The sequence below is a fragment of the Oryctolagus cuniculus genome, chromosome 2, assembly GCF_964237555.1.
Source record: "Oryctolagus cuniculus chromosome 2, mOryCun1.1, whole genome shotgun sequence".
Taxonomy (NCBI): Eukaryota; Metazoa; Chordata; class Mammalia; order Lagomorpha; family Leporidae; genus Oryctolagus; species Oryctolagus cuniculus.
Genome location: NC_091433.1, coordinates 147,760,230 through 147,785,248, shown reverse-complemented (window position 1 = coordinate 147,785,248; position 25,019 = coordinate 147,760,230). Strand labels below are relative to the sequence as shown.

General features: G+C 43.2%; 1 protein-coding gene across 16 annotated transcripts in view; it reads left to right on the top strand.

Moving 5' to 3' along the window:
- EML6 (EMAP like 6) overlaps window positions 1-25,019 on the top strand; it is a 388,832-nt gene that overhangs the window by 141,324 nt on the left and 222,489 nt on the right. For all 16 annotated transcript variants that reach the window (XR_011386640.1, XR_011386638.1, XR_011386639.1 and 13 more), the window contains 2 exons: window positions 14,889-15,048; window positions 22,865-22,963. Coding sequence is in view for 7 of the 16 variants with exons in the window: in XM_070069105.1 (XP_069925206.1) it covers window positions 14,889-15,048; window positions 22,865-22,963 (259 nt within the window). In the remaining 9 variants the exon portion in view is untranslated. The remainder of the gene's footprint in view (window positions 1-14,888; window positions 15,049-22,864; window positions 22,964-25,019) is intronic.

Here is a 25,019-nt window from a genome sequence, read left to right as displayed (position 1 = left end):
TATAAAGGATGTATAATATACAATTTACAAATAGCTATATGCTGCTCTGTTACAAATTTTGGATAGTCATTCAATTTTGATAGAATGTGTTAATTGATATTTTATGAACCTCTTGGCTCTGTGGCCACCTTTGAACTGTGATTTCACAGAATCAGGTGAAGACTAAATGCTCATCTGCTTTAGAAAAGGAGTTGCCCACATCACTGACAAACAAGTGGGGTTCCCATGGGAATGTGGATTGATAGTTTTATTCATGTCTTTGTTGCTTCCTTTTGTTTTGCTAACAAGTTTTGCAACTTTAATCATTTGTTAATGATGTAAGGAACTTTTCTGAATTAGCTAATAGTATTTGGGCACTGAAAGTATTTTTTCCCCAATGTTTAGTGTTACAATGTAATAAGTAGAGACTGACACATTTTTTAAGAAGATTTATTTATTTATTTATTTGAAAGAGACATCTTCCAACTGCTGGTTCATTCCTCAAATGGCCACAATGGCCAGGACTGGGCCAGGCCGAAGCCAGGAGCCAGGAGCTTCTTCCAGGTCTCCCAAGTGGATGCAGGGACCCAAGTACTTGGGTCATCTTCTACTGCTTTTCTAGGCCATAGCAGGGAGCTGGATCTGAAGTGGACCAGCGGAGACTCAAAGCAGCACCCATGTGGGACGCTGGCACTGCAGGCCGAGGCTTAACCCTCTAACATCCCAACTGACAAACCTTTAACATAATTCTGCATTAATAATTTGTCTTTCTCCAGAAAGATAATCAGCAGCGTAACTAAGTCCTGTTTTGTAGCACTTTTTTTTTTTAAAAGATTTTATTTGAGAGGTAGAGTTACAGACGATGAGATACAGACAGTGAGAAGGAGAAGGAGAAAGGTTTTCCTTCTGTTGGTTCACTTTCCAAATGGCTACAATGGCCAGAGCTGGGCCAATCCAAAGCCAGGAGCCAGGTGCTTCTTCTGTTCTCTCACGCGGGTGCAGAAGCCCAAGCACTTGGGCCATCTTCCACTGGTTTCCCAGGCCACAGCAGAGAGCTGGATTGGAAGAGGAGCAGCCGGGACTAGAACCGGTGCCCATATGAGATGCTGGCGCCACAGGCAGAGGACCAACCTATTGCACCATGGTGCCAGCCACTGTAGACTTACTGATTTCCATGATGTAGACAGTCCCACCATGGCTGATTTCAGTGTGACGTTGAAGGTGACATTGGGAAGAGATGTGCATTACCACAGTGTTTGGTGGTGTTTCTACAGTGTTTCTATGCAGACTGGATTTGCTTAAATAGAGTCAAAACTACAGATAATACTAATATGTAACAAGATAATTACCAAGTGCTGAGTTTTAAATATATATTACCTTTGTTTTTAATATAACAGATTATATAAATTTGTAATTAGGTAACAGTGACTGTGTAATTAGATAACAATGACTGGATTACAAAGTTGGTGAAATTTAACCATCAGTTAAATTGGCCAGTCCAAGCTGGCTCTAGCCATGCTTAGATCCCAGGTAGCCAAAACCCTATCCTCTTAACCACTCTTCTATGTGCTGTGAAGGTTTTGTTGCACTATAGTTCCCTACTGATGTGGGTGTGACCCACAAGCAACTGAGCGTGCAAGAGATGACATTTATTTTTCTAAATCACATTAATTCTGACTTGCTGCACTGCCGTTCAGGCTTATTGAACAGAGCAGTTCCAGGGACTGCTGCTCAATCATAGATTATACGGGTACCCTGGAACTTAAGGATTTCAAGACAATGGCAGTGGGTGCTGGTGCTCCGCCCACATTGCTGTCGCCTCTGTTGGTGGAGCTCAAGGCCACCTGGAAGATGAGGCACGCTCCATGGTGTCAGGTGAGATCACAGCCCCAGTGGTGGGATTCCAGTGCCCAGCACACGTCTGGGGACTAGGGCTGAGGAGACTCAGCTGACATCCTCTGCTTCCCGTCCGCTGTGTTTATATCAAGCTTGCCTTTGCCTTGTCTGCTTCACAGAGAATATCTACTAAGACCACTGAACAAAACTCATAAACCAAGTTATTACTGAGAAAAACCGCCAAAGCAGCCTGGGCTAAATGAAGCTTTAAGGGATAAAGGAAGAAATAAGAACTTATAAATGCTCTGCATAGATCAAGTACTCAAGTAAATTTTTCTTCAACGAAGCAATGATTAGTGTTGATTACTGGTTCTTGTTCAACCTCATAAATCAGGCTGTCTCTTTTTACAACCCTATTAATTCTCATCTTCTCCCCTATACAACATATTTGGAAATCTTCCTGATCTCATCTGACATCAGGAACACGTGCTTTTGTCCTCCTGGCATGCTAGAGAAACAAATCAATTTTTCTTTGTCCCTGATAAGTTAATAAAAGTCCTTCTCTGCAGTGCTTGCTATTGCTATGGTAACAGAAGATGGGATTTCCCAGTGGGATTGAATTTCAGGCTGTACACAGAGAAGAGCAGTTATTTAATATCATCCTTTTTTGTTGCCATGTATACAATACATGCAGTAAAGCGAGTATCAAAGGAAAATGAAATGACACCAACCCTTTTTATGTAGGGGATTAATGAAACTTCTTTGTATGAGGCCCTTGAGGAAAGTCAATTTGTTAAGTTTTAAAATGGTGAAATTGCTATTGTAGCTATAATAATTTGCAACATTTATTAAATGTGAGGTTTTTTGTTTAATTTTTTAAAAGATTTATTTGAGGGGCTGTGACGTGGCTCACTTGGTTAATCCTCCACCTGCAGCGCCGGCATCCCATATGCACGCCGGGTTCTAGTCCCAGTTGCTCCTCTTCCAGTCCAGCTCTCTGCTGTGGCCCAGGAAGGCAGTGGAGGATGGCCCAAGTGTTTGGGCCCCTGAACCCACATGGGAGACCAGGAGGAAGCACCTGGCTCCTGGCTTCGGATTAGCGTAGCTCCAGCCATAGCGGCCATTTGGGGGGTGAACCAATGGAAGGAAGACCTTTCTTTCTGTCTCACTGTCTAACTCTATCTGTCAAATAAATAAAACAAGATTTACATGAAAGTCAGAGTTATAGCAAAGCCTGAGGGTTGGAAGAGGGAGAGAAGCGGAGAGGGGGAGAGATATTTTCCACCCACTGGTTCACTCCCCAAATGGCCACAGGAGCCTGGAGCTCCATCCAGGTCTGCCAAGTGGGTGCAGGGGCCCAACTACTTGGGCTATTTTCTGCTTTTTCAGGTGCACCTGGATCAGAAGTGGAGCAGCCAGGGCATGAACTGGCACCCATATGGGGTGCTGGCGCTGCAGGTGGCAACTTAACTGGCTAAACCACAACGCTGGCACCGTTTTTTTTAGAAAGGTAGAGTCGGATTTATGGCTGCTCCACTGGCAGCTGTGCTGCAATAAGAAGCAGGCAGTATACTCCCAGTCACAAATCAGAGCACTGATAGGGGCAGGAAGGTGATGAGAGGCCTGGGGTGGAGTATACATCTTTTTTTTTTTTTTTTTTTTGGACAGGCAGAGTGGACAGTGAGAGAGAGACAGAGAGAAAGGTCTTCCTTTTGCCGTTGGTTCACCCTCCAATGGCCGCCGCGGCCGGCACGCTGTGGCCGGCGCACCGCGCTGATCCGAAGGCAGGAGCTAGGTACTTCTTCTGGTCTCCCATGGGGTGCAGGGCCCAAGCACTTGGGCCATCCTCCACTGCACTCCCTGGCCACAGCAGAGAGCTGGCCTGGAAGAGGGGCAACCGGGACAGAATCCGGCGCCCCGACCGGGACTAGAACCTGGTGTGCCGGCGCCGCAAGGTGGAGGATTAGCCTAGTGAGCCGTGGCGCTGCCCAGAGTATACATCTTGTGTAATGGCAGAACTACACTTGAATCATTTCATGTGTGGGGAGGACACTGATGGTTCACAACTGCTCTTAAAGTCCTACTATAAGCCCAGGATTCAGGGGACATGGTTGTTGCCCTCACTCCTTAATTGGATGTGGAGACCCAATATTTCATTGGCGTGTTGGGCTGAGGCATTGCTGTAAGGTGGCTTGTTAGGTCTAGGATGCTCTCTGGAAGGAGCAAAAAGCAGTCCTGAAGTTCTGTGTAGAAAGGAATGAATTGGGTTTTAAAAGAAAATCCATGCATGTGTACACCAGTTGTTTAGAATGCTTCGGGGAGGGGTGTTGGGCAGCGGGTTAAGTTGCTGCCAGCTATGCTGCTAGCCCATTTCAGAGTGCTGGTTTCAATCCCAGCTGCTCTACTTTGAATCCAGCTTCCTGCTGACACATCCCGGGAGGTATAAGGTGATGGCTCAAGTGCTTGTGTCCCTGCCACTCATGTGGCTTAGCCTGGCTGTTGCCAGCATTGGAGGAGTAGATGGAAGATCTATAACTATGCCTTTCAAATAAATGTATTTTGTAAAGTTTATTTTATTTATTTGAAAGAAAGAGTTAAGGGGGAGGGAGGGAGAAGGAGGGAGAGAGATGAAGATTGATCTTTCCTCTACTGGTGCACTCCCCATCTGGACCGTCACCGCTGGGGCAATGCATCAGGCATGTTAGCAGAGAGCTAGATCTGAAATGGAGTAGCCGGCACTTGAGCTGGTGCTCTGATACGGGATGTTGATGTTGCAGGCAGTGGCTTGGCCCATTCTGCTACAATGCTATCTCCAAATAAATGTCTTCAAAAATAATTTTAAAATGCTTATAAACTAAAATTCCAAAACCAACCCTGCTCAAAATGACTTTTCCTGAAATTATTTAATTCCCAGATGCAGACATGTGAAGAAGGAAATAGATCACTTGATAGGAGCTTTAGGAACCTGCTTATTTAAATAAATGCTTCTGTTGCACCATTTCTGATACCTAATATTAGGCTTATGCAAATCCAATGATTAAAGTTGATGATTTTTCCCCCTTAGGTTTAAAAAGTACTGTTAAAACATAAAAAAATTAAAATAAATGTAAATGCCACTTGACTGAGACATGACATTGTTTTTATTTATTTATTTTTGACAGGCAGAGTTAGAGAGAGAGAGAAAGGTCTTCCTTTTTCCATTGGTTCACCCCCCAAGTGGCCCCTGCGGCCAGCGCGCTGTGCTGATCCGAAGCCAGGAGCCAGGTGCTTTCTCCTGGTCTCCCATGCGGGTGCAGGGCCCAAGCACTTGGGCCATCCTCCACTACCTTCCCGGGCCACAGCAGAGAGCTGCCTGGAAGAGGAGCAACAGAACCGGCGCCCCAACCAGGACTAGAACCTGGGGTGCCGGCACCGCAGGTGGAGGATTAGCCTAGTGAGCCGTGGCACTGGCCAATGGCATTGTTTTGTCACCCAGGTGGGAGGAGTGGAGGCATTTCAGGGGCGCTGATGAAGAGGGAACAAATAGTAAAGCAAATAGAGGGGGTCTGTGTGCTCAGTTTCTTGACATGGACGAGGGTAAAGAGTAACATGAGTGAGTCACTCTAAGCAGCTTGGTGTCAGGCAGGCCAGAGATGTCTGACTCCAGGCTTATTAGAGCAGAGGCAGCGGCTTCTGTTAATGCGCTCCAGCAGCAAAGCAGAAACCTGGAGAAACAGGGTATCGAGGACTGGGAAGAGGAGACTTAAAAGGACAACAAGAAGAAAAATTCCACTGTCAACTTTTAAATAAATGATACATTTGTGGGCCTCTGTATAAATGAACAAAACAACCACCAGAGTGAACATTTTAAATTCAAAATTGGGGCCGGTGCTGTGGCACAGTGGATAAAGCCACCGCCTGCAGTGCCAGCATCCCATATGGGCGCCGGTTTGAGTCCCAGCTGCTCCACTTCTGATCCAGCTCTCTGTTATGGCCTGGGATAGCAGTAGAAGATGGTCCAAGTCCTTTGGCCCCTGCACCCACATGGGAGACCCGGAAGAAGCTCCTGGTTTCGGATCAGCATAGCTCTGGCCATTGCGGCCAATTGGGGAGTGAACCATCAGATGGAAGACCTCTCTCTCTCTCTCTCTCTCTCTCTCCCTCTCCCTCTCCCTCTCCCTCTCCCTCTTCTCTCTGTGTAACTCTTTCAAATAAATAAATCTTTAAAAAATTTTTTAAATAAATAGGATACATTTGTGGGCTTCTGAATGAATGAACAAAACAACCACCAGAGTGAACATTTTAAATTCAAAATGAAGTATGTAGGTGTAGCACTGCTGATCAAGTAACAGACTGGTAAACTCTTCTGAAGATCTCTTTAAGGAAGGCTGTTAATTCCACCCCTACCCCATTAAAAGAATTGTCTGAGGAATCATCAAATTAGAGTAATAACAACTGCCTGGAACAGTGAATTTTCATTTTTTTGTTTTAAATTCTGGATGCTTTAGAATCTCAGGAATTTACCAAGCTTCTCAAGCATTAAATAGATACTGTGATTGCAATGAATGGCTTTGTTTCTTGGAAATGTCTCTGACCACCCAAGGGAAATACGTTCCTTATTCTTAATTCTCCAGACTCTGGGTAGAACCTATTGTCCGTAGTGGAGGCTGGGAAGCAGTATGGCAGCCAGGACTGTTGGCGTCATTCTCTCCCTCTTGGCAAGCATTCTGTGTGCCTGCTCTGCCCTGTGATTTTCCGGGAGCTGTGTCGGAGTGATGGATGACCACCCCTGCCCTCTCTGAGCACACAGTCTAGTCAACTTCTCAGTAGACCTTAGAGCTAACCTGGAGTCTCCTGGTTTTCCCACTAAAGACTTAAGGCCATGTCTTCTCAAGATCGGGCTCATAGACTTCAAACTGTACTGCAGCACAGCTCTGGGAGTTACAAACCCAGCTGTCCAAGCCAAAAACTTGTCAGTTTTTGCTTGCCCAAGCTCTTCTTTCTTACCTTCAAGCATCCCATGTATTTCTCTGGCTCTTTGCCTGAAATGGCTGGACTCGTCCTCTCCCTCTGCCTTCCCCCATCTTGTCTCGCTGTGTCTCACGAGCCCCTCTTCCTCACTGCTCTCCTTGCTCCTTCAGACACCAGCCACAGATCTGTCCTGCTGCTGCATGTTACTGTTGCTAGGGATACCTTCCTTAATGGTAGCAGTGCCAAGTCATGTCCTGCTAATAATTGGCACTGGTACCCTAACTTCTTGGCCTGGTTAAGAGACTTTCAGGGTCTATCCTTGCCTGTTAGACCCATTTCATTCCCTGCCATTCTCTGCAAGATCTTAACTGTGGACGTTGTCTTTCCCTGTGAATACCATTTTGCATGTTGTCTTTCACATGAACTTGTGTCCTCTCTAATGTACTGGACAGCTGGTCACTCCTTCCTCCATCTTTCTGTGTTACTGTGCGTGTATGTATATCACATCTTGGAATTGCTTTTCTATATGTCTGTCCTTCCTCTTAAGGTGGGCTCCTTGAAACACGGGCCATTTGTTTTCCGTATAGGTATCTGTGGTGCTGTCCCTGACTTAAAAGTTCAGGCATTTCAGGGGCGCTGATGAAGAGGGAACAAATAGTAAAGCAAATAGAGGGGGTCTGTGTGCTCAGTTTCTTGACATGGACGAGGGTAAAGAGTAACATGAGTGAGTCACTCTAAGCAGCTTGGTGTCAGGCAGGCCAGAGATGTCTGACTCCAGGCTTATTAGAGCAGAGGCAGCGGCTTCTGTTAATGCGCTCCAGCAGCAAAGCAGAAACCTGGAGAAACAGGGTATCGAGGACTGGGAAGAGGAGACTTAAAAGGACAACAAGAAGAAAAATTCCACTGTCAACTTTTAAATAAATGATACATTTGTGGGCCTCTGTATAAATGAACAAAACAACCACCAGAGTGAACATTTTAAATTCAAAATTGGGGCCGGTGCTGTGGCACAGTGGATAAAGCCACCGCCTGCAGTGCCAGCATCCCATATGGGCGCCGGTTTGAGTCCCAGCTGCTCCACTTCTGATCCAGCTCTCTGTTATGGCCTGGGATAGCAGTAGAAGATGGTCCAAGTCCTTTGGCCCCTGCACCCACATGGGAGACCCGGAAGAAGCTCCTGGTTTCGGATCAGCATAGCTCTGGCCATTGCGGCCAATTGGGGAGTGAACCATCAGATGGAAGACCTCTCTCTCTCTCTCTCTCTCTCTCTCCCTCTCCCTCTCCCTCTCCCTCTCCCTCTTCTCTCTGTGTAACTCTTTCAAATAAATAAATCTTTAAAAAATTTTTTAAATAAATAGGATACATTTGTGGGCTTCTGAATGAATGAACAAAACAACCACCAGAGTGAACATTTTAAATTCAAAATGAAGTATGTAGGTGTAGCACTGCTGATCAAGTAACAGACTGGTAAACTCTTCTGAAGATCTCTTTAAGGAAGGCTGTTAATTCCACCCCTACCCCATTAAAAGAATTGTCTGAGGAATCATCAAATTAGAGTAATAACAACTGCCTGGAACAGTGAATTTTCATTTTTTTGTTTTAAATTCTGGATGCTTTAGAATCTCAGGAATTTACCAAGCTTCTCAAGCATTAAATAGATACTGTGATTGCAATGAATGGCTTTGTTTCTTGGAAATGTCTCTGACCACCCAAGGGAAATACGTTCCTTATTCTTAATTCTCCAGACTCTGGGTAGAACCTATTGTCCGTAGTGGAGGCTGGGAAGCAGTATGGCAGCCAGGACTGTTGGCGTCATTCTCTCCCTCTTGGCAAGCATTCTGTGTGCCTGCTCTGCCCTGTGATTTTCCGGGAGCTGTGTCGGAGTGATGGATGACCACCCCTGCCCTCTCTGAGCACACAGTCTAGTCAACTTCTCAGTAGACCTTAGAGCTAACCTGGAGTCTCCTGGTTTTCCCACTAAAGACTTAAGGCCATGTCTTCTCAAGATCGGGCTCATAGACTTCAAACTGTACTGCAGCACAGCTCTGGGAGTTACAAACCCAGCTGTCCAAGCCAAAAACTTGTCAGTTTTTGCTTGCCCAAGCTCTTCTTTCTTACCTTCAAGCATCCCATGTATTTCTCTGGCTCTTTGCCTGAAATGGCTGGACTCGTCCTCTCCCTCTGCCTTCCCCCATCTTGTCTCGCTGTGTCTCACGAGCCCCTCTTCCTCACTGCTCTCCTTGCTCCTTCAGACACCAGCCACAGATCTGTCCTGCTGCTGCATGTTACTGTTGCTAGGGATACCTTCCTTAATGGTAGCAGTGCCAAGTCATGTCCTGCTAATAATTGGCACTGGTACCCTAACTTCTTGGCCTGGTTAAGAGACTTTCAGGGTCTATCCTTGCCTGTTAGACCCATTTCATTCCCTGCCATTCTCTGCAAGATCTTAACTGTGGACGTTGTCTTTCCCTGTGAATACCATTTTGCATGTTGTCTTTCACATGAACTTGTGTCCTCTCTAATGTACTGGACAGCTGGTCACTCCTTCCTCCATCTTTCTGTGTTACTGTGCGTGTATGTATATCACATCTTGGAATTGCTTTTCTATATGTCTGTCCTTCCTCTTAAGGTGGGCTCCTTGAAACACGGGCCATTTGTTTTCCGTATAGGTATCTGTGGTGCTGTCCCTGACTTAAAAGTTCTTGAATAAGTATTTATTGAATGAATTAATGAGCTAAAACAACAGTTTGTCATAGATAGATTTTTCAAAGACTGCTTCCATTCACTCAGTGTAATAAAACAAGGCACTTTACAATCTTGAAGCTTACCAGGATATCTGTACAACTTTAAAAACCAGGTGAATATTGTAAGAAAGTTGAAAATGTGAGAGGCCTTTTATGCCTTGTCAGTCATCTCTTACCAACTTTGATTGTTGAAGAATTCTACATTAAAGCTTTAAACCTCTGTTACTGACTCCTTGGGTAAAAACTATCCTCTGTAAGAGTATATTTCTAAATAATTTTCTTATAAGGATTCCTATAGATACGTTTTTCAACAAGTATCTGTTAGATAGCCAACTCAAATTTAAGGACATTCAAAAATATTTTTATTTCAGAATAGTTTTATAATACAAAAATTATGAAGAGTCCGCATGTAGCCCACACCCTTCTGCCCCTATTAAGATTCCATGTTGGCCGGCGCCGCGGCTCACTAGGCTAATCCTCCCCCTAGCGGCGCCGGCACACCGGGTTCTAGTCCCGGTTGGGGCGCCGGATTCTGTCCTGGTTGCCCCTCTTCCAGGCCAGCTCTCTGCTGTGGCCCGGGAGTGCAGTGGAGGATGGCCCAGGTCCTTGGGCCCTGCACCCCATGGGAGACCAGGAGAAGCACCTGGCTCCTGCCTTCGGATCAGTGTGGTGTGCCCGCCGCAGCGCGCCAGCCGTGGCGGCCATTGGAGGGTGAACCAATGGCAAAAGTAAGACCTTTCTCTCTGTCTCTCTCACTGTCCACTCTGCCTGTCAAAAAAAAAAAAAAAAAAAGATTCCATGTTAGTATATTTGTCACACTTAATGAACCATGCCTGATTCCAATTTTTGTTTCTATTCCTAGCATCTAGCAATCAACATTTTATGTTCATACTAGCTAGTTTCTTTTATTAGCTCCCATGTATAAGGGAGAACATTTGTCTACATGTTTCTGGCTTGTTTGATTCAACGTCATGTCTTCCAGTTTCATTCATTTTGCTGCAAATGACAGGATTTCATTCTTTTTCTGACTGAATAGTATTTCATTTTATATATATACCACATTTAAGAATTTTATTAGTATAGGGCGGTGCCGCGGCTCACTAGGCTAATCCTCCACCTAGCGGTGCCGGCACACCGGGTTCTAGTCCTGGTCGGGGCGCCGGATTCTTTCCCAGTTGCCCCTCTCCCAGGCCAGCTCTTTGCTGTGGCCCGGGAAGGCAGTGGAGGATGGCCCAAGTGCTTGGGCCCTGTACCCCATGGGAGACAAGGAGAAGCACCTGGCTCCTGCCTTCAGATCAGCGCGGTGCACCGGCCGCAGCGCGCCAGCCGTGGCGGCCATTGGAGGGTGAACCAACGGCAAAAGGAAGACCTTTCTCTCTGTCTCTCTCTCTCACTATCCACTCTGCCTGTCAAAAAAAAAAAAAATAATTTTATTAATATAAACAGAACAGAGTTCATGGAAGTCATATGTACAATTCTAAGAAGATAACCATACTTCCCTCCCCACCACTCTCCCTCCCTCAATCCCCCTCCTTCTCTTTTTCTTTCTTGTTTTTTGCAAAAACATGATTTTAATCTACACCATTATCACAGGCTGAATGCAAGACTAAGCGTAACATTCAACAAGTAAAAAGTAGAAAGATGACAGTATGACAGTTCCACAGGAGTATAAGCAAGAGCCAAAAACAACTTAACAAAATGTCCATTCTTCTCTATTCATTTTTTGTATCCAATATTAATTACCACATATCAGAAAATGTAAGATATTTGTTTTGGGGCTGGTACTATGGTGTAGTGAGTAAAAAGCTCCTACCTATAGTGCCAGCATCCCATATGGGCATCGGTTCAGGTCCCTGCTGCTCCACTTCTGATCCAGCTCTCTGCTGTGGGCCTGGGAAAGCAATAGAAAATGGCCCAAATCCTTGGGTCCCTGCACCTGTGTGGAAGACCTGGAAAAAGCTCCAGGCTCCTGGTTTCAGATCAGCCCAGCTCCGGCCATTGCAGCCATTTGGGCAGTAAATTAGCAAATGGAAGGACTGGCCTCGCCTCACCTCTGTAACTCTGCCTTTCAAATAAATAAATATTTAAAAAAAAATATCTTTGGGGACTGATTTATTTCACTAAACATAATGGTTTCCAGTTGCCTCCATTTTGTTGTAAGACAGGATTTCATTTTTTATGGCTGAATAGTATTCCAAAGTGTATATATACCACATTCTCTCTATCTAGTCATAAGTTGATGGACATCCGGATTTATTCCATATCTTAGCTTTGTGAATTGAGCTACAATAACCATGGGGGTACAAATTACTGTTTCATATGCTGATTTCACTTTGTCTGGGTAAGTTCCCAGGAAGGGTAAGGCTGGGTCATATGGCAGAGCTATTTTCAGCTTTTTGAGGTATCTCCATACTGTCTTCCATAATGGTTGCACTGGTTTACATTCTTACCAACAGTGTATCAGGGTACCTTTTACTCATCACCAGCATTATTTCTAGACTTTTGGATGATAGCAATTCTAACCGGGGTGAAGTAAAACCTCATTGTGGTTTTTATTTGCATTTTCCTGATGGCTAGTGATCCTCAGCATTTTTCATGTGTCTGTTGGCCATTTGAATCTCCTGAAAAAAAATGCTGGTTCATGTCATTTGCCCATTTCTTTTTTTTAAGATTTATTTATTTATTTGAAAGTCAGAGTTACACAGAGAGGAGAGGCAGAGAGAGAGAGGTCTTCCATCAAATGATTTACTCCCCAATTGGCTGCAATGGCTGGAGATATGCTGATCTGAAGCCAGGAGCTTCTTCTGAGTCTCCCATGAGGGTGCAGGGGCCCAAGGACCTGGGCCATCTTGTACTGCTTTCCCAGGCTGTAGCAGAGAGCTGGATGGAAGTGGAGTAGCCGGGTTTCAAACTGGCACCCATATGGGATGCTGGTGCTACAGGCCAGGGCATTAACCTGCTGCACCACAATGCTGGCCCCCTTTGCTCATTTCTTACCTGGATTGTTTGTTTAATTGTTTAGTTTTTTGAGCTCTTTAAAGATCCTGGCTATTAATCCTTTATCAGTCTCATAGCTTGCATATATTGTCTCCCATTCTGTCAGCTGCCTCTTCACTTTGATGAGTGCTTCCTTTGCAGTACAGAAGCTTTTTAGCTTGATGTAATCTCTTTTGTCTATTTATTGCCTGTGCTGGGGTCTTTTCCAAGAAGTCTTTGCCTATACCAATGTCTTGGAGAATTTCCCTGATGTTTTCCTGTAGTATTTTGATGGTATCAGATCATAGATTTAGATCCTTGATCTGTTCTAAGTTGATTTTTGTGTAAGGTGTAAGGTAGGAGTCTTGTTTCACATTTCTGCATATATACATCCTATTTTCCCAACACCGTTTGAAGAGACTGTCCTTTCTCCAGGGACTGTTTTATCTAGTTTGTCACAGATCAGTTGTTTATAGCTATGTGGATTAATTTCTGGGGTTGCTATTCTGTTCTATTGGTCTACATGCCTATTTTTGTGCCAGCACCATGCTGTTTTGATTTAACTGCCCAGTAGTATGTCTTGAAATCTGGTATTGTGAGGCACCAGTTTTATTTTTAAGATTGCTATAGCTATTTGATACTACATTGTCTCTGCTCACTCATCGGATAACAGGCATCTTGGTTAATCCCATATCTTGGCTGTTGTAAACAATGCTGCAATAAACACGCTGGAGTGGGTACCCTTCTGATACACTAATTTCATGTCTTGTGGATATGTACCCAGTGGTGGGATTGCTGAATCACATGGCAGTTCTGTTTCCAGTTTTTTAAAGAAAACTCCACACTATTTTCCACAGTGGCTAGGCTAATTTACATTCCCACCAATAGTGTATATAAAGTTCTATTTTCTCCAAACCTCACCAACATTTGTTACTTTCTGTCTTTGGGATAATAGCCATGGTGACAGGATGAGGTGATACCTCACTGTGGTTTTGATATGCATTCCCCTGATGGCTAGTGATGTTGAGTGTTTTTCATATATTTGATGGGCATTTGTAATTTCTTCTTTGGAGAACTGTCTGTTCATGTCCTATACTCTTTATTTAAAAAAAAAAAAACTGTTTTTTTTTTCAGTTCTTGGTATATACTGGATATTAATCCTTTGTTGCATAATAAGGTTGCAAGTGTTATTTTTGAAAGGTGCACTGTATCCCCACAGCCATGCATGTGTTGGTTGCATCTGCATAACACAAGCTACACAAATGATGATAATAATGATATTTACATTGAGTGTTCACCATGAGCTAATTGCTCTCTATGCATTATTCCATCTGTTTTTGATATATTAACCCCAATTTATAGATAAAGAGACAGAATCAACAGAGGTCAAATAATTTGTACAAAGAACCAAAGTAGTAAGGGACAGTCAATTTGTAGATCCAGATATCTGATTCCAGAGCGTATACTCATATCATAGTGAAAATTGGAAAAGGAAAAATATCTTCTTCTGTGTATTGTGGACATGCTGCAAATGGAAGTTGCAGAAGATTCTACTTCCGTTTATTATATAAATAGTTGTCTGCTAGTTTTCCATGTAGAAAGGCATGGTTTTATTTTAAATTTCTACCACACATTTTTAGAAAGGCCCATATTCTTTTACAATAAATTTAAAACATCATAGTGATTTCTCATCTAGGAATAATGATAACCCTCTTGACTGCTATAGACTCCTTTAAATGTTAGTTGGTATTTGGCAAATTTTTATTTTGATTGGACTACAGAAAAAATTGCTACATGAAACACAAACATAGTAATTTGCAGTTCTGTTCGTGTCACTGTGATTTATATAAATAGAAATTTTCATTTATAATGTGTAATCTGTGACAACAGATACAGAAACAGTGCTTGACTCTGAGACCTGTCCATATTTTGAAATCTAATGAGAATATTAACCAGTGCTTTTGCAAGTAGGTTTAATTAATTCTGAGAAGTGAAGTTTGGCCTAGCAACTGCCATTTTTTTTTTTTTCTCAAAGTCCAAAGCTGGCTTGAGGGCTGAATAATGTTTTCAGAATCAGTAAGTATATCCCATGACATAAAGCAGTTATAAAATCATAGATTTTCTTATCAGAGAAGTAAAGTTAGAATAGTGTCTGATTTTCAAGATAACTAAGATCAGTTGAAATTGTTGTCAAACTGTGCTAAGCCTGTCTTGTTAAACATTTGGTTTAGTTGAACATTTTGATTTAGACCAATTAGGTAATTACTACTTAAGGGAACAGTCAGCCTCTTTCTCTAGAGATCATCTTTGTAGATAATTTAAGAAACAAATTTGGATAAAAGATGATCAGTGTTTTTCTTTGTTGAACTGGAGTAAGTGAAAAGAAGCCTTTTTCTCTTTCAGCCTTGCCTTACACCCAGATAAAACCCTGATTGCGACTGGTCAAGTTGGGAAGGAGCCATATATCTGCATATGGGATTCCTATAATGTCCAGACTGTGTCTATTCTTAAAGATGTCCACACACATGGAGTAGCCTGCCTGGCTTTCGACTCGGATGGTCAGGTGTGTATCTTTTTCCATTTCTGTTCTATTTGGTGGCTCTCAAAGTTCACCTAAAATTACAGTGTAAATAGCCCATAGCCTCAGAAAGCCCATCGACCTTAGCTTCTCCCTGGGCAGCCTTCTAGGATTCCTTACCTCTGTGATCCTTTTCCAGGCTGGCAGCACTAACATCCAGCTCAGAATAGGCCCCAGCTTTGGTTCCTTCCATGAAACCATATTGTTAAAAACAAACAAAAAGCCAGAAAAACAAAAACCTCCATAAAAGTTGTGAATTCATGCAGTCAAGTCTGCTGTGGCTCAGCAGTTCTATTTTGTCTTTCATTGTTAGCTTCCTATTTGGAATAAGGGCGGGATCAAGCCTTTTGCACAAATTTGAACTTTACATTAAAACCCCTTGCTTTCAGAAGGAAGTAGCACCACCTAATAATTGCTGAGAAGTGGGAACATTCTTTTCGACCCTTTGCCTTGAGGTCAATTCTAACTCCTTTGCCCTACCTATTTCCAATCCAAGTAATCACCAATTCTTGTGTGTTTTTAAGTGTCTTCACAATACTGCTTACATTCAGGTTCTCCTTATTCTCCCTGCCACCATCCTTTAATTTCCAAGTTGGTGCCATGTCTGGCTTAGCCTCTTAACTAGTATCCCTTCAGTCAATGTCAGTGTCTTGGTAATGCATTTCACCAACTGAAAACATTGTAAAAGCATTGTTTAAAATCAATGAAAGCTTAGGGTACTGACTGAAGTCTATACTTAAAACATTGTTTTTTTTTTGTTTGTTTGTTTGTCTGTTTGTTTGTTTTTTTGACAGGCAGAGTGGACAGTGAGAGAGAGAGACAGAGAGAAAGGTCTTCCTTTTGCCGTTGGTTCACCCTCCAATGGCCGCTGCGCTGATCCGATGGCAGGAGCCAGGAGCCAGGTGCTTTTCCTGGTCTCCCATGGGGTGCAGGGCCCAAGCACTTGGGCCATCCTTCACTGCACTCCCTGGCCACAGCAGAGGGCTGGCCTGGAAGAGGGGCAACCAGGACAGAATCCGGCGCCCCAACCGGGACTAGAACCCGGTGTGCCGGCGCCGCAAGGCAGAGGATTAGCCTAGTGAGCCGCGGCGCCGGCCAAGATTGGTTTATTTAATTATTTGAAAGGCAGAGTTACAGAGAGAGAGGTCTTCCATTTTCTTGTTCGCTCCACAGATGACTGCAATGGCCAGAGCTGCACCAATCCGAAGCCAGTATCTTCCTTCCGGTCTCCCATGTGGGTACAGAGGCCCAAGGACTTGGGTCATCCTCTGCTGCTTTCCCAGACCATAGCAGAGAGCTAGATCAGAAGTAGAGCACCTGCTGGCACTGTAGGTGGTGGCTTTACCTGCTACACCACAGCACTGGCCCCTGAGTCTATACTTTTTAAGTGGGTGTTCTAGGCTAACCAACTTTTCTAGCCTTATTGCCACTGTTCCCATGTAGTCAGATTGGACCACTCAGATTCCACTTTCAGACCTTGCCCTTTTCATATCCATGCCCTGCGTATTGCTATGCCCCTCACCTGAGGCACCCTACTTGCTCTCTTGGCCCTTGAAGTGACTCCTTCTTTGAAGACATTTCTAATGTTGTCATGGAGCCTTCCCAATCCCCCAACAAAGTTTTCTCTCCTTTGACCTGCAGAAAAGATATGTTAGTATATACTAGAAACAGGTGTGGAAATGGGTTATTTCTGCCTCTTGCTATGTTCCCCTCCTTGCTATGACTAACACTTTTCTCCCAATAATAGCCTTCTGTCTCATTCTCCATATATCAGTCACAACTCTTTCAGTCCAATTTTTGACATATTTCAAAATTCTCTGAGTTAGTACCATTGAAAGTTCTCAGAAGTTATTCATAGAGGTTTAACTGTCCTGAGAGTTTGGGAAATTCTGTGGGTTATAACGAATTGACCTGTCTTGAATCATTTTTAAAAAGCAATTAGCAGGCCGGCGCCGCGGCTCACTAGGCTAATCCTCCGCCTAGCGGCGCCGGCACACCGGGTTCTAGTCCCGGTCGGGGCGCCGGATTCTGTCCCGGTTGCCCCTCTTCCAGGCCAGCCCTCTGCTGTGGCCAGGGAGTGCAGTGGAGGATGGCCCAGGTGCTTGGGCCCTGCACCCCATGGGAGACCAGGAAAAGCACCTGGCTCCTGGCTCCTGCCATCAGATCAGCGCAGTGCGCCGGCTGCAGCGCGCCGGCCGCGGCAGCCATTGGAGGGTGAACCAACGGCAAAAGGAAGACCTTTCTCTCTGTCTCTCTCTCTCACTGTCCACTCTGCCTGTCAAAAAAAACAAAAAAACAAAAAACAAAAAAAAAAAAAAAAAAGCAATTAGCACCAACTCCCTTCTTATTTAGACAAGGTCATAGTCAAAGTGGAAGTTCTCGCCTCCCTTCAGAGAAAGGTACCTCCTTCTTTGGCCCATTCTTTCCGCTTGGATCTCTCTCACAGAGATCTTTCATTTAGGTCATTTTTTTTTCTTCCAGAGTGTCTTGGCTTTCCATGCCTATAATACTCTCATGGGCTTTTTAGCAGGATCCATATGTCTTAAGGGCTGATTCTGAGGCCAGAATGCTGTTTAGGACATCTCCCACTCTATGAGTCTGCTGAGTATCTCGCTTCCCATGTTGGATCATTCTCTCCCTTTTTAATTCTATCAGTTAGTATTAGCAGACATTAGTCTTGTTTATGTGATCCCTTTGAATCTTAACCCTATCATTATGATCAATTGTGAACTGAAATTGATCACTTGGACTAGTGAGATGGCATTGGTACATGCCACCTTGATGGGATTGAATTGGAATCCCCTGGCACATTTCTAATTCTGCTGTTAGGGATAAGTCCAATTGAGCATGTGCCGAACTGTACATCTCCTCTCTTATTCCTACTCTTATATTTAACAGGGACCACTTTTCAGATAAACTTAAACACCTAAGAATAACTGTATGTTAATTAAAGAGTTCAACCAGTAGTAGTAAGTAGAACAACAAAAAAAAATACTAAATGGGATAAAGTATTAAGTTGTTCCTCGACAGTCAGGACAAGGTCTGATCAGGTCATTGTTTCTCATAGTGTCCATTTGGAGTTGGCAAACTCAAGAGGCTTTCCATAGCCTTGGCAACTCATGACAAGAGCCTCGGGTGATTACTGATGCCATAAATAAGAGTGTCAATTGTTAAATCAACAACAGGAGCACTGAGAACTTACTCCCCATGTAGTATCTCTGTCCTTAATGTGTTGTACTATGTGAATTAATGGTGTAACTAGTACTCAAACAGTACTTTATACTTTGTGTTTCTGTGTGGGTGCAAACTGTTAATCTTTACTTAGTATATACTAAAATGATCTTCTGTATATAAAGATAATTGAAAATGAATCTTGATGTGAATGGTATGGGGACGGGAGATAGGATGGTTGTGGGTAGGAGGGAGGTTATGGGGGAAAAAGCCACTATAATCCAAAAGTTGTACTTTGGAAATTTATATTTATTAAATACAAGTTTTAAAAAAAGGCAATAAGCGGTACTGGCACTGTAGCACAGTGGGTTAAAGCCCCGATCTGCAGTACCGGCATTCCCTATGGGTGCTGGTTCGAGTTCCATCTGCACTACTTCCAACCCAGCTCTCTGCTATGGCCTGCAAAAGCAGTGGAAGATGGCACAAGTGCTTGGGCCTCTGCAGCCATGTGGGAGACTTGGAAGAAGCTCCTGGCTTTGGATCAGCTTAGCTCTGGTCATTGCGGCCATTTGAGGAGTGAATCAGCAGATGGAAGACCTCTCTCACTTTCTGGCTCTACCTCTATCTGTAACTCTTTCAAATAAATAAAATTAAATTAAACTTAAAAAATTTAGCAAAAAAATGCCAGATAGTGTTGAGGACATTGATAATTATTCATTTTTCTTTCTAGAGCTAGATTTAATATTTATGCAGATCCCTAATATGTTTTTATAGGCTGTAATCTCATCCACTTTAGCCAGAATAATGTATATATTCCATTGTATATCCACATCTCAGGAGAAATAGGTGTATTAGTGATATTTGCTGAAACTTACAGTGGTATTGACTTCTTGATTAAATGGAATGAGAGTGTCAGGATACATTTGCATATGCAAATGCAAATGTGTGGTTACATATGTACTCAGATGTACTTTCTCTGTTCTGATTCTGTTATTTGAGCAAACGTCTTTATCAAAATGCGTTCTGAAGTGTCAGGAGGCGATAGAGGGAAATGCAGCTGTACTCTCAGTTCTTTGCCCTTGATATTTCATGTGGGAATCCTAGCTCTTCTCATGTAGGATAGGAGAGGACTGCATAGTACCTAATTGTCAGCTGAGAAAATAACCCATATTTTGCCATGATGGATTTCATGTTGATGCCTAATGCTTCAGGTCTACCTTGCTCCCCAGACATAGTTCACTGGAATCAAAAGATATTTAGAAAATAACATTGGCCCGTTGCCTCACAATAAAAAAAAAAAGCAATAGAAATGCTTTTCAGGGAGCTGTGGGGCCTGTCATTGTAAATGAATAAAGTAAATTTCTTTGGGCCTTTCCTCAGTCAAGAAATAGGGGTTCTATTTCAGTGCTCATGTTTACTTTTCTATTAAAAAATGAACAGAATTCACCCATTCAAGTTTTCCTATATGGGAAAAAACCTGCCATATCCTGTTAATCATTTCTTTTTCATTGCTGGAATCCTCATTAAAAATTAAAGCAAAACCTTCCTTTCTTTAAGATCACATTTTGAAACCTCCAATTATGTAAAATATTTTTTTTAAACTTTGTGTGAGATAAGGAGAGAGTGAAATTGAGAAGGCGGGAGAGAGGGGTTGAGAGGAAGAGAGGGTTGAGAGGGAGAAAGCAAACACACCCCTGTTTGCTGATTTGCTCCCCAGCTGCCTGCTACAGCAGTGGCTGGGCCAGGCCAAAGCCAGGAGCCAGGATCACAAATCAGATCTCACCCAGGGGTGGCAGGGATTCAGTCACTTGAGCCAATACTGCTGCTTCCTAGGGTCTGCATTGCAGGGGCCAGGATCTAGAACTGGGTGTAGTAGCCAGGCTCTCCCTTGGGGAGCTGGGCCAATCCGGAGCCTGAAGCCTCTTCTGAGTCTCCCATGTGGGTTCAGGGGCCCAAGGACTTGAGACATCCTATTCCGCTTTCCCAGGCACATGAGCAGGGAGCTGGATTGGAAGTGGGGCAACTAGAACTCTGAACCGGCGCCCATATGGGATGCCAGCGCCAGAGACAGCGGCTTCACCTGCAAGACCACAAAGTACTTGCCACAGCGACTATGTTTTCTATAGTTAAGTATTCCTAATAGAAGCCTGCATTCATGAAGAAATTGAATAATTACTGCATTGGTATACTTGTACAGATTTAGTCATAAGTGACTTCCATATACATTGTGTGAGTACATACATGTATTGTACACACGTGTACACATACATATACTCTCAAACATGCTAAGTACATAACTTCTGGTACTCTTATACTTGGGTTCAAAACCCTTTGATTTGTATCATTTCACTTGACCCATGCAGCAATTCTCCAAGGTAGAAAGAACAAATATTTTTAAATTCACTTTGCAAATGGAGGAAACTGGGGTTTAAAAACATTGATATATTTTTCAAAACTCTTACATTTGGGTAATTACAAAATCAAAAGAGAAGCCAAGTCTACTGACTCCCAGTCCAGACCTCTGTTACACAGTGCGTTCTGCTTACGAGTGGTATCCTGCAAGAACCTTGATGTCGGTGTTCTAATACCTGCTTATGACATTTTTGATTTAATTTATAATTATGTGTTGAATTTCCTTTTCCCTTTGAGGACAAGTTCTGGACTGAACCCAGAGGATTCAGATGGAGAGATGAAGTATTGGATTACTTAATTAAAAGTTCTTCTTTAGCTGCTGTTATGTGTTTGTGAAATTTTAGAAGATACAGAGGAATGAAACAGTCCTTTTTTGGATGTTTGTCTCTGGCTTTGTCAAACCTTTTACGTTTAGCAGTTTGAAGCTTTCAGCTACAGGAACCTAGGCTCTCTTAAATCTCACATTAAGGTTTTAAATAAATTTAAGTTAATTCAAAACTCTGGATTGGGGCAGGTATTTGGTACAACAGTTAAAGTTGCTATGTGAGATGCCCATGTCCCATATCTGGGTTTGGGTCCTGCCTCCATTTGTAATTCTAGTTTCTTGCAAATATAGACCCTGGGAGGCAGCAGGGGCTGGCTCAATTATCTGATTTCCTGCTACCCATGTGGGAGACCCAGACTGAGTCCCAGGCTCCTGGGTTCAGCTAGGCCTAGCCCCTGGATGTTGCTGGCATTTGGACAGTGAACCAACCCATAGAAGAGTTCCTTCTCCAGCCGGCGCCACAGCTCAATAGGCTAATCCTCCGCTTAGCAGCGCCGGCACACCGGGTTCTAGTCCCTGTCGGGGCATCGGATCCTGTCCCGGTTGCCCCTCTTCCAGGCCAGCTCTCTGCTGTGGCCAGGGAGTGCAGTGGAGGATGGTCCAAGTGCTTGGGCCCTGCACCCCATGGGAGACCAGGAGAAGCACCTGGCTCCTGCCATCGGATCAGCGCGGTGCGCTGGCCGCAGCGCACCAGCTGTGGCAGCCATTGGAGGGTGAACCAACGGCAAAGGAAGACCTTTCTCTCTCTCTCTCTCTCTCTCTCTCTCTCTCTCACTGTCCACTCTGCCTGTTAAAAAAAAGAAAAAAAAAGAAGAGTTCCTTCTCTTTCAAATAGATAGATATATTTTTAAACATATTTTATTTATTTGAGAGGTAGAGTTAAGGAGAGAGGGAGAGACAGAGAAAGGTCTTCCATCTGCTGGTTCACTCCCCAAATGGTCACATCAGACGGAGCTGGGCTGATCTGAAGTCAGGAGCTTCTTCCAGGTCTTCTATGTGAGGGCAGGAGCCCAAGCACTTGGGCCATCTTCTACAGCTTTCCCAGGCCATAGCAGAAAGATGGATTGGAAGAGGGAACAGCTGGGACTAGAACCAGTGCCCATAAAGGTTGCCCATGCCACAGGCAGAGACTTAACCCACTACGCCACAGCATGGTTCTGCTGCATACGTATTTTTGAAAGGAGAAATGGGTCAGGCATTTGGAGCAGTGGTTAGGAAGCTGCTTGGGATGCTTGCATCTCATCTCAGAGTGCCTGGGTTTATGTCCCAGCTGCACACTCCATTCCAGCTTCCTGCTAATGCACACCCTAGGTGAGCAGCAGGTGATATCAAGTGCTTGGGTTCCTGTCAACCCATGTGGTGGACCTGGATTGAGTTCCAGGCTCTTGGCTTCCAATTAGTCCAACCCCAGCCATTATGGACACTGAGGGAGGACATCATCAGATTGAAGGGTCTCTGTCATATATTCATTCTCTCTCTTCTTCTCTCTCTCTCTCTTCCTCCCCCGCCTTTGTATCTTCCATCTAAAAAACAAAAATAAAAAATTAAAATGTCTTCGTTGAACAAAAATATCTGCCTTCAAGTTCTGTTTCTACAACTTGGACTCACGTACCTGAGACTTCGGAGTTTGCACGTGTCTCTTCTGTTTAAGAAGGGCACATGAACTGCAGCTCTTTGGTTTTGGATATTACAGCATGTGTTAATAGATGTCATCTAATGTGATATTTCTAGTTTGGGTTTTAAGATTGATTGCGAGAAATCATTAAGTTCATCAGAAATCCAATGACTGGGCCCCAGTGGAAAATTGGTAAGTATTTGTTGAAAGAAAGCATGAGTAATAGGGAATCTTTCCCTCACGTTCAGGTATTAAATTCTTCTTCTTCTTCTTCTTAGCGTTTAGCCTCTGTGGGATTGGATGCCAAAAACACAGTCTGCATCTGGGACTGGAAGAAAGGAAAATTTTTGGCCTCTGCCACCGGCCACTCAGATCGGGTAAGATTCGAGGATCAAGCTTCATGGATTTCAGAGCAATGGGGGATTGTGATGTCACTTCTTAGACTTTCATATTTTAAAAAGGAAATTTTCCCTGTATAGATTTTCCCCTACATATTCAGCTTCTTTTATTAACTCACAACTAATAGCTAGCTGTGTTAGCATGATTGCTGCTGGTAATCAAATACTTTCTGTTGGTAATGCTTTTTCTAAGCAAAGCACATTTTTTATTCTGGCATTTGACATCTTCAAAACCTCAAAATAGAACTGAATTTGAAATTCCATGTATGGTTTAGATGTATTTATTTAGAAGTAGAAATAGTTGTTAGAAAATATTCATGTAGTATGATTACAAGTCTGTTTTAATTTCTAATGAATGTAGTGACAGTTTGTGATTCTTTGTTATGTTTGAGACCATCAAATGTAAATTGTGGCCTGCTTATCATTCATATTGAGGTCAGTGTGGTCAGAAGTGATCGTTTTGTGTAGGCACAGCTGGTACGATAGGGGATGAAGCAGGCTTATCCATGTAACTAGTAGGAAATTGATTTCTGCAGCGCTAGGCAGAATTTGAGTCCTTTATTGCCTTGACTTTCTCATTTAAAAGAAAAATGAATCACATGAATATTTTCCCTTGAATTCCTACTTGTTTTATATTTCTGAGTAATGTAAGTGTCCAAGTGGAATGAGGCCCTAATTAAACATTAAATTTGCTGTCGTTTGCTTCGTTAGTTCTAAACATATCTATATGAATGTTATATTTTATCTCTGGAAATTTTCAGTGATAAGAGGACCCCACATTTATTGCAAATTATCCAAGAACAAGTCTTCAGAAATCCCAGGAGTGGCCAAAAATAGAACTGAAGTGTTGGAAAAGGACTGGCATCCCCCAGCTCCAGTGGTTCCCCTTCCGTAGATAATTCCATAGAATTCCCCTGGGACACTGTATAGCATAGTGATGCTGTGGCTCAAGGATTACAATTTAATTGACATTGACTTAGTCCTTAATGAAATATCTTGGTCGAAATTATTTGCAGTGCTTAAGTTTTCAATGTTAGTTTTTCTGCTTATGCTATCATCTTACATGCCATATCTTACAGGATGAGTTGAGTTGGAATGGATCAATACATGAATTTCCAGGGATTACAAAAAGTGGACTGGAGGCAACAGTAGCCATGCTTTAACTATCTATCCTGAGAGCAAACTCACACAAAGTATTTTATCTAAGTTATTCTACAATGACCATTTCCAAATCATTTTATGTAGTTTGGTTGGAATTCATGTATTTTATGTCTGATTTTTTTGGGCCTTTTGCCTTAATAAAAATAAAAAATGGAAGTTAGAAAAACTTTGAACTAGTAAAATCTCCTTAAGAAAATAGCATAATATACTCATCTTGGTTTGCATATGAAGTATTTTGGTTGTTAAATTCCTATTGTTTAATTAAACAATTCAGCCTGAAGTTGACTCCATACCTGGAGTCTTAGAAAGGAACTGTAACCTATTTTGGTAAACAAACTTAAAGACTGAAAGCCTAACTTGGGAGAATCCTTTTTTTTTACATTAATATTTATTTATGTATTTGATGGGGCCAGTGCTATGGCGTAACGTAGTAGGTTAAGCCTCTACCTGCAGTACCAGCATCCCTTATGGGTACTGATTCGAGTCCACTGCTGATCCAGCTCCCTGCTAATGGCCTAGGAAAGCAGTGGAGAATGGCCCAAATGCTTTGGCCCCTGCACCCACATGTGAGACCCAGAGGAAGCTCTTGGCTTTGATCTGCCCATCTCCAATCATTGTAGCCAACTGGGGAGTGAAGTAGCAGATAAAAGATCTTTCTCTTTGTCTTTCCCTCTCTATGTCTGTAAGTCTACCGCTCAGAGATGTATTTATATATTTGAAAGGCAGAGTGACAGAGGGGAGAGGTAAATATATTTGCATCCTCCTGATTCTTTCCCCATATGACCATAAACAGGGCTAGACCTGGCTGAAGCCAGGAACTCCACCTAGCTCTTCCTTGTGGGTGGCAGGAACCCAAGCACTGGAGCCAACATCC